At 41.8% G+C, this 15,864-nt stretch overlaps 1 protein-coding gene across 2 annotated transcripts in view; it reads left to right on the forward strand.

The window, feature by feature from the left end:
* The window catches only part of CREB5 (cAMP responsive element binding protein 5), a 370,960-nt gene that overhangs the window by 336,920 nt on the left and 18,176 nt on the right, over positions 1 to 15,864 (forward strand). For both annotated transcript variants that reach the window (XM_075586852.1, XM_075586851.1), the window contains 2 exons: positions 5,492 to 5,818; positions 13,347 to 13,574. In XM_075586852.1, the coding sequence (XP_075442967.1) occupies positions 5,492 to 5,818; positions 13,347 to 13,574 (555 nt within the window). The remainder of the gene's footprint in view (positions 1 to 5,491; positions 5,819 to 13,346; positions 13,575 to 15,864) is intronic.

Here is a 15,864-nt window from a genome sequence, read left to right on the forward strand (position 1 = left end):
CTTGATTTGAGCTCTTATCGTTTAGTCCGGACATTGATTACAGTTCTGCATTATAGAAACACTATAGGTTACATATAGGTTACAAGGAAAGAATTCCAAATCAGGAAATTAGGAGATTTGGGTCACTGCCTCCCACTTATAGGCCGGTGAGTTCCAATAATTGGTAAGGTTCCATTTATATGCGCAAGAAGGTTAATTTCTGTCTAAGTTACTCCCTTATCATATTACGATATGCTGCAAGTATGTTTGTGCCTCAGATAATAAAACATAATTGTGGCTTGTAGAGAAGTAAAGTTTATCCAAAAGATAAAGTGGTGTAATGCTATAAGATGTTCTATAGAGGAGGTTTTGCCTCTGTATCAAGGAAAATGGAATCAAGTCAATCACATCCTCTTGCAGTGAAGAGAACCCCTGCAGTGTTGTGAAGAGCATATTCTTGAAAGTTCTCCTTCTGTGTGTGCGGCATAAAAAGCCTCAGGTACAGCAAGCACTATATTTAGGATTAACACCCTTGTCTAGCATTGTTTACTTCATAGGTCAAGATATTATAACATTCAATATTTTTGGCATGTAGACCAGAAAGCACGCAGACAAATTCCATGCAGTACACAGTACTAAGGGGATGATTATGGGTTCCCATATGAATGAGCTAAGGAGGATGCGACAATGGTTCTGAAGTTGCAGTAATTTGGACTTGTCAGGCATTTGGTAGATAATTCACAATGGTACCAATGATGTGTAAGCAAAGTAATTAAAATGAGAACAAGGAATCATAAATGCATATTTTAAAAAAAATAATATTTAAAACTCAGATAGTCCAAGATTTAATAGTTAAAATAATTTCATATTTACAAACACAAAAAACAACACAAAGACATCTTTTTTTTATTTTATTGTTATTCTGTTACACTAAAAGAAGCAATAGAAAACAATATTTTGCCAGAATATATCAATGTCATTTTATGTCATTAATTTAACATAATATTGAACATATGGAACATGTTGAAACATCAGTAATCAGTCAGTTTGCAGATTAGGCTTTTCCATGCCCTGGTTCATATTCCGGTTACATTTTACAATCACATGCTATTTAAAATGAAGTTAGTATAGTCAGTCATCGTGTTTGGGATAAAGACAGCTGAGTGTATCAGGTTAGATAGGCTCAACACTGTGTGATACTAGAGATCCTTCACACAATTCACAGCATAGTGTAGGGGTGGACAACTCAAGTCCTCACGGGCCACCAACAGGCAAGGTAATAGGGATATCCCTGCTTCAGCACAGGTGGCTCAATCAGTGGCTCAGTCATCCTGACTGAGCCACTGATGGAACCACATGTGCTGAAGCAGGAATATCCTTAAAACCTCATCTATTGGTGACCCTTGAGGACTGGAGTTGGCCACCCCTGACAAAGTAATAAATCCCTGGGTAACATTGGATGAGTTTCTATTACAGAAGTCATAGTATTGCGCCTGATGATTCGAAATCCAAATTCTTTTAAATAAGGATGAACAAACTTTCGTCTGCAAAGGTTTGTGTTATGCTGGTATTGTATGTTTGGGAAGCAAGAAATACTGTATTTTTTCAAATATAGATCAATTTCCCCATACAAACTCTGGAGGGACTAGGCATGTAAATATTTATTTTATTTATAAAAAAAATTACCGGAAGTAATACTGTACATTGAGAGTTATCTCTCGTTTTCAAGTATGTCCTGGGCACAGAGTTAAGATGACAAATAATATATGGTTACAAATACATAGTTACAGTACATAAGTGAACAGGGTATCCATTATATACAAGACATTGCATGCACAGTTAGAGATAATATATATTATAGGCGTATGTAACAGTTACAGACCAGGTTAAAACGTGAGACAGCTTTGGTTTTGAAAGAACTTAAACTGGTGGTGGATGTGAGTCTCCGGTAGATTGTTCCAGTTTTGGGGTGCACGGTAAGAGAAGGAGGAGCGGCCGGATACTATACTGAACTTTGGGACCATGGACAGTCTTTTGGAGTCAGATCTCAGATGATGAGTGCTGCATGTGGTAGGGGTGAGGAGCTTGGTCAGATAGATGGGTAGCTTGCCCAGAAAGTATTTGAGGGTGAGACAGGAAAGATGAACTTTGCGCCTAGACTCGAGTGATGACCAATCTAGTTCTTTGAGCATTTTGCAGTGATGTGTGTTGTAGTTGCATTGGAGAACAAAACGACAAATTGAATTGTAGAGGGTGTCAAGTTTGCTAAGGTGGGTTTGGGGTGCCGTGCCATATACTATGTCTCCATTGTCGATAATTGGCTTTAGCATCTGCTGTGCGATATGCTTTCTGACCAGCAGACTTGGGAAGGATTTGTTCCTGTAAAGTACACCTAGTTTGGCATATGTTTTTGATGTCAGGGTATCAATGTGCACCCGAATGTTAAATGGGAATCAAACTATATGCCCAAGTATTTAAAACTAGTGACAGGAGTTAGGGTGGTTTTAGCGTTGTTCTGATCTGGAGCTCAGTCATTGGAAGCTTTAAAAATGTAGCCTTAGTCCCAAATACCATTGTTACAGTCTTGTCAGTGTTTAAAAACAGTTTGTTTTGGGAAATCCAATTTTCAAGTCTCAAAAAGTCAAATTGAAGTATGTGTTCAAGGTCGGAGAGGCTATGGCTGTGTGCATATAAGATTGTGTCATCTGCATACATGTGTATTGAAGCTTCCTTACAAGCTGTAGGAAGATCATTGATGAACACGTAGAAGAGAAGGGGCCCTAGGAAATAGCCTTACGGGACATCACAGGTGATATCCATGGGTTGGAGTTAGAGCCTGAGATGGACACATGTTGGGATCTACCTGGTAGGTAGGACTGAAACCAGTTAAAAGCATGCTTCCCTATTCCAGAGCACTGGAGTTTGTTAAGCAGAATAGCATGATCAACAGTATCAAAAGCCTTTGCAAAATCTAGGAATATTGCACCAGTGAGTTGTCCCAGTTCCATTCCACACTGAATTTCATTGCAAACTTTTAGCAGGGTACAGTAGTTACGGTGGAGTGTTTGGGACGAAAGCCAGATTGGAATTTGCTAGAAAGGTAGTGGTTCACCATACATACACCCTCATACTATCACACTTCAAATTCTGTGCAGGAGGACAAAAAACTATGTATGGGTGCATGTACGGTCTAGATTTAGCAAACTCCGATGCTCCCACTGATAACAGAACATGTTGCATTATAACACAGAATATCCATAGTTTCCATAGGATTTAATGGGAGTAATAATGCAGAATATCACACCATAACGCCCCAGCGGCTGCAATAACTTTTACTATATTTGTACACAAGAAGCATTTCAACAATGAATTGATACAGTACAGCAGGGGTGCGCAAAGTGGGGGGCTGGGGGGTGCGAGATTCTCGGGGGGGGGCACTTACAGAGGCCCCACACGCTTCCCGAAGGCATTTAAATTAAGTGCCAGGGGAGCGGCGAAGGCCTCCGTGAATTTTCTTACCTTGGCTCAGACGGCTTCTGGCGACGCGTCAACGTGGCGTGACGCAGCCAGGTCATGTGATGCCACGTTGCCATGGCAACATGACATCAGAACTCCGGAGCCAAGGTAAGGAGGGGGGGGGCACGAGCAGGGGGGGAGAGCCACAGGGGGGCGCAGGGGAGAAAGATTGTGCACCCCTGCAGTATAGCATGGATCTTGATGACAAAGGTTTTTGAACACTTAAACAAAGTAAGTACAGGCAGTCCTCGGTTATCCGACACAATGCGTTACTCAAAATGGCGTTGCAAAGCGAAACGTTTTCCCATAGGAACACTGTTTAAATGAAAGGTTCCGTTCCTGAAGGCATTTTTAACACTAAAATACACCAAATATTTTACGCAGGCAATAAGATATGCAGCACACACATAAATGATATAGTGTATATAATGTATTATATATAATATAACATAATAAATAATATATTATATAGTATAATATTATATATATACAGTATATATATATATATATATATATATATATATATATATATATATATATACACGTTCTTACGACACTTTGCAACGGTTGTTTATATATATATACAGTGGTCGACAAATCACCAAAAAATCTACTCGCCGAACAAAAAAATCTACTCGCCACCTAGTACCACACGTGTGCTGCTTGGGCCAATATTTACTCGCCACGATGTTAAATCCACTCGCCCGGGGCGAGCAAATGTATAGGTTTGTCGAACACTGTATATATATATATATACACACACACACACACATACACAACGTTGCAAAGTGTTGTAAGAGCATTGGATAAGCCGTTTTGGCGTTGTTCAAATAAACATAGGTATGCATTGCATAGCGTTGCATAAGCCATTCGTTGTAAAACGAAGCGTTGTAAAACGAGGACTGCCTGTTAAAGAGGCACTGCAGGTTACTGTTTTGTAATTCTAGGTTTGAAGCAGGGGGTCCCTCGAGCAGAACCACATTGATTTCAGCTCCGGGGACCCCTGAGGTAATTATTTCCATAACTGCTGCCGATGGGAACCCTGGCTGGATTCACAATCTGGCAGTTTAGAAGTCCTGTGTCCTGCGGGCCAATAGGAAGTCGCATCTTCATCCCATGTGTCTTCCTATTGGCCCACGTGATGCAGTAGTTTTAAACTGCACAGAGATACCGGCAGCACCTACCGAGGTAAGTATCTAGGGTTGCCAGGTGTCCCCGGACCTGAAATCAACCAGGTTCAGCTCCAGAGACCCTCTGCTTCAAACCTGCACCCCCCCACAGACTGTCATTTAAAGCGCACTTTTAATGTTCATATGTCATTAATATTGTTTATTGTTATTTTATAGGTATTATCTTTTTACAGGATAATGATGATTATATTTTTGTTTAATGAGACTAATTTGTTTGCCCTATGTTTCTGCACCCCTCACTAGATATGTGTGTGTTTATATAATATAGATACCAAACATAATTTGAAGTGGCCATAAGATAAGTAGTGCTTTTGGTACTGTTCAGTTATTGTTAGTTACTCCTAGATAAAGCACTTGTGAGTGCGAAACGCGTCGGAGGACTCTTTGTGCCTCCGTTTTAACGATCGGAAAATACATTTTCAGTTTTTATATCTGGAGTCCACCTTTTTGATTCTTAGTAGTGCAATGCTTTTCTATTTTATTGTTCATGGCCATAAGATTAAGTTGAAACTGGCTTGGGGAGATACCTGAAAAGCTAGTGTGAAATCCCAATGAATGTCTGCATGTTAACTATGGAATCCAGCTTCAAAGCAATATGCAGAGCTTATACATCTTCACTGGCAAAAGAGGGGGCTTATAAGATATTAATGGAATATTCTCAATTAAGTTCTCTGCATAAGCTGGCATGTTTATACTATAATATTGATATAATGCAATAATTGACAATGCCATTTTAAACACTAGTAAAGAAAATAACTGACTTATAGTTCTCTGATTACATCTATTTGCGTTTCTTTTTATTCCAGAGATTAAAGGCAGCTTTATCCCATCATCCGGCAGCCATATCGAATGGGAATATGAACACAATGGGCCACATGATGGACATGATGAGCTCACGACAGGAGCAGCCTTCACACCATCATATGCACTCGCACCCACATCAGCACCAAAACCTGCCACAGCATCACCCGTACAATCATCAGCAGCACCAGCATCCGGCACACCATCCGCACTCTCAGCCCCATCACCAACAGGGTCACCCACACCATCACTCCCACTCGCACATCCATGCACATCCGTCACATCACCAGACGTCTCCACATCCTCCTATGCACACTGGCGGACAAGCACAGGTAGGCAACAACTCGGACTTATTGTATAGTCTTCATGGAGCACTGTTTTTCTGTAAGGGGGAATTCAATAGTGAAACCCTCATGGAAATACACATTGTTCATTGTTTTCCCTTGATTTTTGGTATTTCATGGTACAGCTCAACCCCCTTTTAACACTGTGCTTGGGGTTCAAAGAAGCACATCGCGCTATAAGAGGATCGCGTTAGAAATAATGTACAATTGTACAATAAAGTATTTAAGATACCAATAATCGTGTTGTAAAGTATTCATACATACAAAAATTGGGAGCCGCGCTTGCACCGCGTTATAAGCGGATTCGCGTTGTAACGGATCGCGCTATAACGGGGTTGAGTTGTATTAATAATTGCATCATGGAGAGCCCTCTGAGTTGAACTGCACTATTTGCAGTTCTAATGAAAATCTCTTAGTTCCCAAGTTATTCATGTTTAAATTTGTCTGGTGAAAAAAAAATATTAAGATGGTCACCGGGCTGCACAGTCATTGGGGGCGTTCGTGCTGTCCCTTTGGATTGAGATTAACAGAGTGGTCAAAAGGGAAAAAACTGAAATGTCTTGTGAACCGGCAGGTCCCCAAAGCTCCAGAGGACCACCACTTTCTATTAAGAAAAAGAATCGGGGGAATGCTTCTTGAATATTCTGTATTGATAGTTATCTTCTTAGTGCAAGAAGGCTACAGTAGTACAATTCTGGAGAGCATCACAATGCTAAAAGGTTCATTTTGTGTCTTGTCCGCACAGGATTCCGATAATATGTAAAAAGTGTCACAGATGCATAAAACTCCATTCACACAAAGGTGTCAGGGCAGAAACCTGAAAACAAATCCAGGAAATGATCATTTTTAGTTTTCACATTTTCTTCAGAGGGCTTGCTTAGCTTTCACAATCTTGCATAAGGCTGCGGCCAGGCAGGGAGCAAGCGCGGCACGGTAGCGTCACGCGCTCGGCTCGGCCGGGCGATTTGTGGCCAGCTAGGTACGCGCACGGGGGGGGGGGGGGCGCATCGGGGGGAGCGGCCATGACATCACGGAGCTGGTTAACCTATTACGTGAAGCGCCAGCGAGCGGCATATTTAAATTTGCTTGCTTCGACAAGCAGCTAAGCGCCGCGCAGGCGCTCGCTCACACTGGCCACACACATTGCAACAATGTGTGTCATCGCGGCCAGCATGAGCGCGCCCGCTCAGCATCACCCTGGACGAGGCCTAAAGCAGCAGTGCAATATGAATAGTCTTTTAAAAAAACCTTGAACACTTGGGCACAGGTACTCTCATGCTATCCAACATTTAGTGCTGAGCCCACTGCCAATAAAGGCAACAAGAAGCCTCTAGAACAGAGGCGCTCAACTCCAGTCCTCAAACCCCCCAAACAGGTCAGATTTCCAGGATAGCACCTGTGCTGATGCAGGGACTGATTGAGCTCTATGTGCTGAAGCAGGGATATCCTGAAAAGCTGGGGGAGCTAGAGGACTGGAGTTGAGCCCCCCCAGAGGCAGAAAAATGGGAAGCAGGATAGAAACCAGTGGCCTTGTGTACCAGTCCTTCTGTTTCAAGTGATCCTGCTTTTGTCTCTCACACATGGCCACGGCATTGTTGGTGACACGTGTGCATAGATCTTGGAATCATTGTTAACAAACCTTAAAACAAGGGAACATTTATTGATGATGTCAACTACAAAAGAATTTACAACTGGGGCTAAAAAAAAAAACGTGAATTGGGCAGTGGCTGCATTGCAACCACTTCATGGAATAGTGACCAGGCAACCTCTGTTCTCTGTTCTGTCGTTTCCTTCTCACATCTTCAAGTCCACAGCTGCCTTGTACTAAACTCTGTTAAAAGCATAAGGCCATGCTGCCTTCCGGATTGGGACTTTTCCCTGTCCTGTCGAGCAAGAGACAATCCCTACAAATCTGAGATAGTCCCACTAAATTAGAGGCAGTTGGCATTTGGCAACCTTACTTGCAGTATACTGTACGTGTTGCTTCACGGCTTAGCATAAGTAGGCCGTTGAAATGAACAATACTACTTTACAGGCATTGTGGGTAATAATATTTGTGCCGTACTTCCACAAGTCCAACAATTGTTCACAGCCAAAAACATACTTAATCAGCAATTATGCTTTTTTTGACGTCAGGAGACAGCAATTACTCTTGCAATTACTTTTCTTTCCTTCAAGTTACCATTGGGCGAAAACATAAGCGTGCTTTCAGATGCTGCCCTTCATGTCTAGTGTGTATCTGCAGCTGAGCTACTGGGAAGCTTCTTGTTGTCTGGCAGTGCGAGGTTCTGTAAATGTAAAGAAAGAGCGTGTTTAAATTAACCGTATAAATGCCCATCTGTGTAGTAAATATGTGGAGCAGGAAAGTTTTTTTTGGGATGAAATTCTAGTACGACGGAAAAGGCAGATGTGTTAAAAAACAAGGCTGCAGACACATAAATTACAGACCCCTGAAGTCTCCGGAATGGTGCTGTATGTGCAAATTAAGCGGCTGCATTTTTTAATGTGACAGCTTAGTTGAAATGTTTAAAAGGGGATCTTTGAGGCCATTCATTTGCAGACTTCATTACAAAAAGATGAAAAATCAGAACAGCCGTCACATACAGGTGCAGTCCCCAATATAAATAGTCTTTCCATATGTATATATTCTACCAAAACAACTTGACTTTTCCTTTTTCATCCTGTTCACATACAGTGTATGAAACGGGCTTGTACTGTAGTTATGAGCAGTGGTTGAAAAGTAATCTGGACTGAAGAGTACTGTACCACTGCTGTTTTATATACCAGCGCAGAGTACCACTGCTGTTTTATATACCAGCGCAGAGTACCACTGCTGTTTTATATACCAGCGCAGAGTACCACTGCTGTTTTATATACCAGCGCAGAGTACCACTGCTGTTGTATATACCAGCGCAGAGTACCACTGCTGTTGTATATACCAGCGCAGAGTACCACTGCTGTTTTATATACCAGCGCAGAGTACCACTGCTGTTTTATATACCAGCGCAGAGTACCACTGCTGTTTTATATACCAGCGCAGAGTACCACTGCTGGTTTATATACCAGCGCAGAGTACCACTGCTGGTTTATATACCAGCGCAGAGTACCACTGCTGTTTTATATACCAGCGCAGACGACCACTGCTGTTTTATATACCAGCGCAGAGTACCACTGCTGTTTTATATACCAGCGCAGAGTACCACTGCTGTTTTATATACCAGCACAGAGTACCACTGCTGTTTACATACCAGCGCAGAGTACCACTGCTGTTTTATATACCAGCACAGAGTACAACTGCTGTTTTATATACCAGCGCAGAGTACCACTGCTGTTTTATATACCAGCACAGAGTACAACTGCTGTTTTATATACCAGCACAGAGTACCACTGCTGTTTTATATACCAGCGCAGAGTACCACTGCTGTTTTATATACCAGCACAGAGTACCACTGCTGTTTTATATACCAGCACAGAGTACCACTGCTGTTTTATATACCAGCACAGAGTACCACTGCTGTTTTATATACCAGCACAGAGTACCACTGCTGTTTTATATACCAGCACAGAGTACCACTGCTGTTTTATATACCAGCACAGAGTACCACTGCTGTTTTATATACCAGCACAGAGTACAACTGCTGTTTTATATACCAGCACAGAGCACCACTGCTGTTTTATTCTCATACTTACATTTTCACATTCTTTCTAAATCTCTTTAATTCAGAATGGTTCGGCCCCTTCCTGTTTTTGTAGCATAAACATGTGCTTTTGTCTTGGAATTATTGTTAACAAACCTTAAAACAAGAGAACGTTTATATATGATGTCCACTACAAAACCGTTTACGGCTATATATTGGTAGATCTTACAAATCTCTGTTCTGTGAGACAGGGCCAGTGCCAGGGTGTTTGGCGCCCTAGGTGAACCTTCAGCTTGCAGACCCCCCCTCCAAATACTCTCCCCCCCCCCCCCCACACACAATTCACGTTCAGATTTTGTTATACCTAATAGATTTTTTCTAACATTCATACACAGTCCCCCTCTCTACGTTATTCTCTTTCCACCTCTCTTCCTGTCATTCTCATTCACCCCTCTCTCCCTGTAACTCTCTCCTCTCTCCCTCCCCCCTCATTCTCTCTCCTTTATTCTCTCTACCCTCTCTGTCATTCTCCCCGCCTCTGTCAATCTCGCCCCCTCTCTCCCTGTCATTCTTGTCCCCCCTCTCTCCCCATCTCTCCGTCTTTCTTGTTCCCCCCTCGCTCCCTCACACCCCCCCCCCTTTCTCTCTCATTCTCTCTCCCATCTCCCTCATTCTCTCTCTGTCATTCTCTCCCACTCTCCCTGTCATTCTCATTCCCCCCTCTCTCCCTGTCACTCGCCCTCTCTTTCTCATTCCCCCCTCTCTCCCCCTTTCTCCCTGTCATTCTCATTCCCCTCTCTGTCCATCCTCTCTCTCCCCCTTCTTGCTCTCCCCTTTCTCTCTCACCTCCTCTCCCTCCCTCTCTTCCTCCTCCATTCTCTATCCCCCTTTCCTCTCTCTCTCTCTCTCTCTCTCTCTCTCTCTCTCTCTCTCTCTCTCTCTCTCTCTCTCTCTCTCTCTCTCTCTCTCTCTCTCTCTCTCTCTCTCTCTCTCTCTCTCCCTCTTCCTCTCTCTCCCTCGCTCTCTCATTCTCTCTCCCCCCTGCCTCCTTCATTCTATCCCCCCTCTCTCTCTCTGTGTCATTCATGCTTACTGCTTGGCCCCACTCCCAGGCTCCTTACAGCTCCTTCTGATTGGCTGCTGCTGGGTAATGAAGCCAATCAGGATAGAGGAAACTGCCCTGCTCTCTCGCTGCTCCGAGAAATTCCCTAGCAGTTAGAAATGTGCCGCACCCCCCCCCCCCCCCCAAATTCTGCTGCCTAATTGGCCTAATCGTAGAGCCGGCCCTGAACAGAAACAGGAAGTGTTTGTGCTAATAATGATGTAATTACACGCCATAGTTCTTAAAGTCTTCATTGCTAGAGGGATACAGTATGCACACTCAAGTGATCACACGCTAGTGAGCTCTGAGTTGGCTTCTTATACCGACCGGGCAAGCAGCACATACCTTGTCAAAGGGCAGAACTACTTTCTCTCACAGGTTTAGGCATTCTTGAATTTATAGACATCCTGAATATTGTGTAATGAGGACACTTTGATCAATGACAATCTCTTCATTTAAAAAGACCTATTACAGAACTTTCCCTTACCATAGACCGCTTGTCAGAAATAATTTAGATGGCATCTGGAAAAGTCTTTGAACACTTGCCCTTCTCATATTGAGCCAAAATGTCTGCAGTAAGAGGAGTTAAAGGTAAAGAGGTTTACAAGCAACCTAGTACCTACTATGCACAATAACTATGTGACCGAAATGGGGTAACATGGGTAGTGTAGGAGTTATGCTTCTTATACAGTTAGGGTCTTGGAACAAATATTAAGAGTTTGTCCTTTTTTGCTCTCACAGCATAAACATAGCGTTATCCTTTGGAAAAGGCAGCCCAATGGTCTCTTCCCATTTTTACAATGGAATCTGACTATACTATTCTTCGAATACATGACCACGATTTTATATCACCATGGAAAAATCAGTGAAAAGAAACTACGGCATTTCAAATAAGTTTATGTTCAACTAAAAAAAAAAAAGAATGACATTGACAATGGCATCTATGTTTAATTTTGTAGAATGCATTTGTAGCATAAGTCTCATTCTTGCCAGTAACACTCATTAAATTATGGGTTTTTTTCCCCTATTTTTTAGAGGTAGAGCGAGATTTTGGAATGATCAGCACTCAACCATATAACAACTAACAACTCTTTACAAATAGTGTAATACAGTGATTCCAAACAGGGGGCTTGGGAACCTCTAGGGATTAGTGAGGTGTCTCCAAGGGGCTCGTCCCCAAAAATATGTAATGGCGAATCCCTGGCAGTATAGTGGGTTTCTGATCCCGTGTGGGGACTGCACACTTTGTAAAGACTCAAACTGCACCTTAAATAGGTGGTAAAGCTGTTAATAACATCAGGAGCTTCCAAAGTCGCTCCCCATAAGCATCCACAATGGCAAGGCATTGTTGGGCGTGACTTTGAAAGCTCCCCCAGTGAATGACAGCTATACCACCCATGCTGTCTGCACACACTGAGGTGAGGTTTGGAGCCTTATTAATTGTGTGTTCCTCCCTGAGTTCCGGACACTCTACTTGCTGGGATCGGTCAAACAGTTTTGTTGGCAAGAGTAGGTCATATGATCTGTAAATCAGAGGTTCGCAGAACAAATATTTTCTAGCAGGGGGTGCACAATGTTAAAAAGGTTGGGAACCCCTGGGGCAATTGTTCTTCATTTAATTTGGGGGCCAAAGAGCCTTACTTGAAAAATAACACATCAAAGAATGTCACATACACTGTATTGGTTTCATGAAATTAGGCTACAGGTACTTATGAATTAATGCTTGACTAAGAGACTGATTCTTCAACAATTATACAACTGTGCTGATCAGCGTCACGTTATAAACCACTATTGTAAAATCATGATTTCAAACTAATAACAAATAATCATTCTCCTTGAATATGTTACCAAATTCCTGGAGAATGTCACCAAATTCCACCAAATTGCTCATTTTATGATATATATTAAGCATAGACAGCTTGCTCTCCATTGGAATTTTGTAAAGCTTTATTCAATGTTTCAAGTTCTTGACAATGTCATGTATTCCTGACAAAGGCCCAGTGGGGAGCTGAAACACTTAACACAGTTCTAATTTAGTCCTTGCTGCCTATGTTTCATGTACTATCAGTGCATTTAAGTATTTAGCAGATCACCTATCCTTTCTTTTGACTTATGGTTCCAGCATTCAGGAAGTGCCCTGCACCTATGGGTATATGCAGGAACCAGCATGCTCAGTATCAAAGTCACAGTGAAAATTGATAGATGAACTAATTTTTACTGTTTGAATTTGATACTCTGTGCTAGTTCCGGTATATTACACTATCTACAGTGCACCTCATCTATTAACTTCTGTTTGTAGTGCTGTACCATGCATATATATATATATATATATATATATATATATATATATATATATATACACACACACACATAAACATACTCACATACACACACATTACCTAAACCAAGGGCAGGATCAGGGAAAAAAGCAGTGCTTTGCTATCCAAAGTCCAACGTTTCAGTCCCGACATCAGGACCAAAACGTTGGATTTTTGGGCGACAAAACACTGCTTTTTTCACTTACCTGCGATGTGCTGCCTCTTTTGTTGCTCCAGCCCTTAGGTTAGAGTAATGTATATATTTATGTGATTGCTATGCAGCGTGCACTTGCTTACACATGCCAATGATTAATATAGGTGTGCCTATTGTATGTCTATAGATAGAGTAAAATTGCTTATTGGCTGCTTAAAACCCCTTCACTGCCATAGTGAATGCATTTCAAGTGGCCACGAAAGTGGGGTTTAGAGGACCCATTGGATTTTTCTTCCCTTTCCAGCTCTCACCAGCAGCACAGCAAATGCAGCCCACTCAGACAATACAGTCCCCTCAGCCCACGGGAGGCCGTCGCAGGAGGGTGGTGGATGAGGATCCAGACGAGAGGCGGCGAAAGTTTCTGGAAAGGAACCGAGCAGCTGCCACACGGTGCAGACAGAAGAGGAAGGTCTGGGTGATGTCACTGGAAAAGAAAGCAGAGGAACTGACCCAGACAAACATGCAGCTTCAGGTGTGTACTGTATTGCTTCAGGAGGTAAAGAGAGGGCCACTGTTTACTGGCTGGGCATTTTCTGTACGACTCGAACATACACAATCTGTTTGTGCAGCAAGACACATTAGATTAATAATGAAAACACAGACATAATCTGTGCGTCTTAATGAACGAGGACCTTCTTGTAAAAACATTTCACACTGAAGAATGCCAGAATGAACTGTCGGAAAACTTAAAGGTCTAATAAGGATTTCTTTTAGAGGAGCTCATATATAGCAAATGCCCGTAGAATAATAAATGTTTTTTATTGAACAGAATATTAAAACATATTCACTGTTATTAAACCCTTCTGTGCTGGGAAGGCCTGCAATGCATTGGGAATGCTTCTAGAATAAGAAATTAGTTTCATTGAAAAATATTTTAAACTCCTAGGGCCCTATGTACGAAGTGTCGCTTATGGAATATTTGGTGTTAAATTGAGGCGTGGAAATCACAGATTATTCTGCGCTGTTGTGCACCTATGTACTAATATGTTTTCTCACTGTGTGCATCAATAAAAGTTTTTTTTGTCAAAAATATGGGTACAGATGTAAATTATAAATGCACCATCAATATAGATGAACCTGTATTCAAAATTGCCCTCCAAGTCCAACCTGGCATAATTACTACAAAGTCTGTATATGTTGTCAAGGCAGAAATATACTTTAAGTTGCTATGTCAAAACATTTTTTGACGCAGCACAGATGTTTCATTATATAAGTTAATAAAAATGTATTCATTTCACAGTATGGCTATTATAAAATATATGAAACAAATAGTTGATACTTCCTGTTACTAGTTATAAAATAAAAAATACATATGTAATGTGATACAATGCGACAAACGTCATTTCAGACAACTAACTATGCGCCATATGTAAGAGGCCACACGATTGCCTTCATACATTGTCATGGAACAAGTAAGCCCATTTCTGCTCTCTCTGATCACCCCCCCCCCCTTCTTTGCAGCTTCTTCTTGTCAGCTCCTTAAGTTCAGCTGCATGTATTCGTTCCACACACACACAGTGCCTGTGTGATGTATCAATATGTTGCCCTTTCTGCCTGTGAGCAGGCAACCAGTGAGTTGCTACAGCAACCTCTGAGATTCTTTTCAGAATGGGCTAGTCTGCCCTCCCCCTGTCTTTGTTCACAGATAGTCTGTCCCAAGACTATTCCTTTTACCCACATTCCCCCTCACTTCCTTTTCCACTTTGGAGACCGTGAGTACAGCGCCCATCTGTTACACCCCTATGGCAAGGCCAATTCTTTTCACCTGCCCTTAATGACGAAGCACCTATAGAGAAGCACTCTCACAACACCATTACATCCACAAGTGCCTGTATATACTGCTCCTTTCCTAATAAAGTGAAGAAAATATAAAAGGACTTGGTGTGCTTTGGAAAGGGGGCTGAGTTGAAGCTATCAGGGTTTATTCATACCCTAGACGTGACCCTGGGTCCAGAATATACATACACATACAATCTCATCATGTTAATAGTATACATAGGCCTTTTAGACCCTATTAACACATTCTGTAACCATACAGTTTGGTAATTTTTTTGCAGATAGTTTATCACCAACAGACACTCACAAGTATTATGAATATATGAATAATCCAGCAATATTTGCATTACAATTTTTACCACTGATACATTTTGACCAGCCTAGAATTGTTTGATGTAAAGCAACGTTTCGTGTTTGAGGTTAACGTCTCTTAAACTGTAATTGTTTATACAATATAATGTATAATGAGTACTACCTTCTGATCCACATTAATTACCAGCAGAAGGAATGGACAGGATAAAAGACGCCATAGAGGACAGCTGTAGCGAAATGATGCACGAATAAATTCCATTCTGCAAGCTGTAGAAGGTTATTTATAATCAGTTTCACAGTGCAGCATAAAGCAATGAGGATTCCAAATATAAACTCCCGTTTTACCATAGACGAAGTGCGATGTGGACAGTTTCCTTGGCACGTTGTGGGTATATATTACACGAGGTCCGATTTACAATCACAGATACCCGATACGTGTTTTCTTAAAATCCAAGCACAAGACATGGCCAGGTTTGGAGACCTTGCTTTATTTAAGGGGTTAAAAGTCACAGTTTACCTGAAGGTTAAAATGATATCACCAGGCGTTGTGTCACTTACGAGAGCCCGAGGGCGAGATGGTATCCCTTCCCAACAACTTTGACTTGAAGTGGTAAAGGTGAAAGGTTAAGAGTACTAACAATTACCATATGCACCTGCAAAATGCAGTCATTAAA

The sequence above is a fragment of the Ascaphus truei genome, chromosome 2 (assembly GCF_040206685.1).
Source record: "Ascaphus truei isolate aAscTru1 chromosome 2, aAscTru1.hap1, whole genome shotgun sequence".
Lineage (NCBI taxonomy): Eukaryota > Metazoa > Chordata > Amphibia > Anura > Ascaphidae > Ascaphus > Ascaphus truei.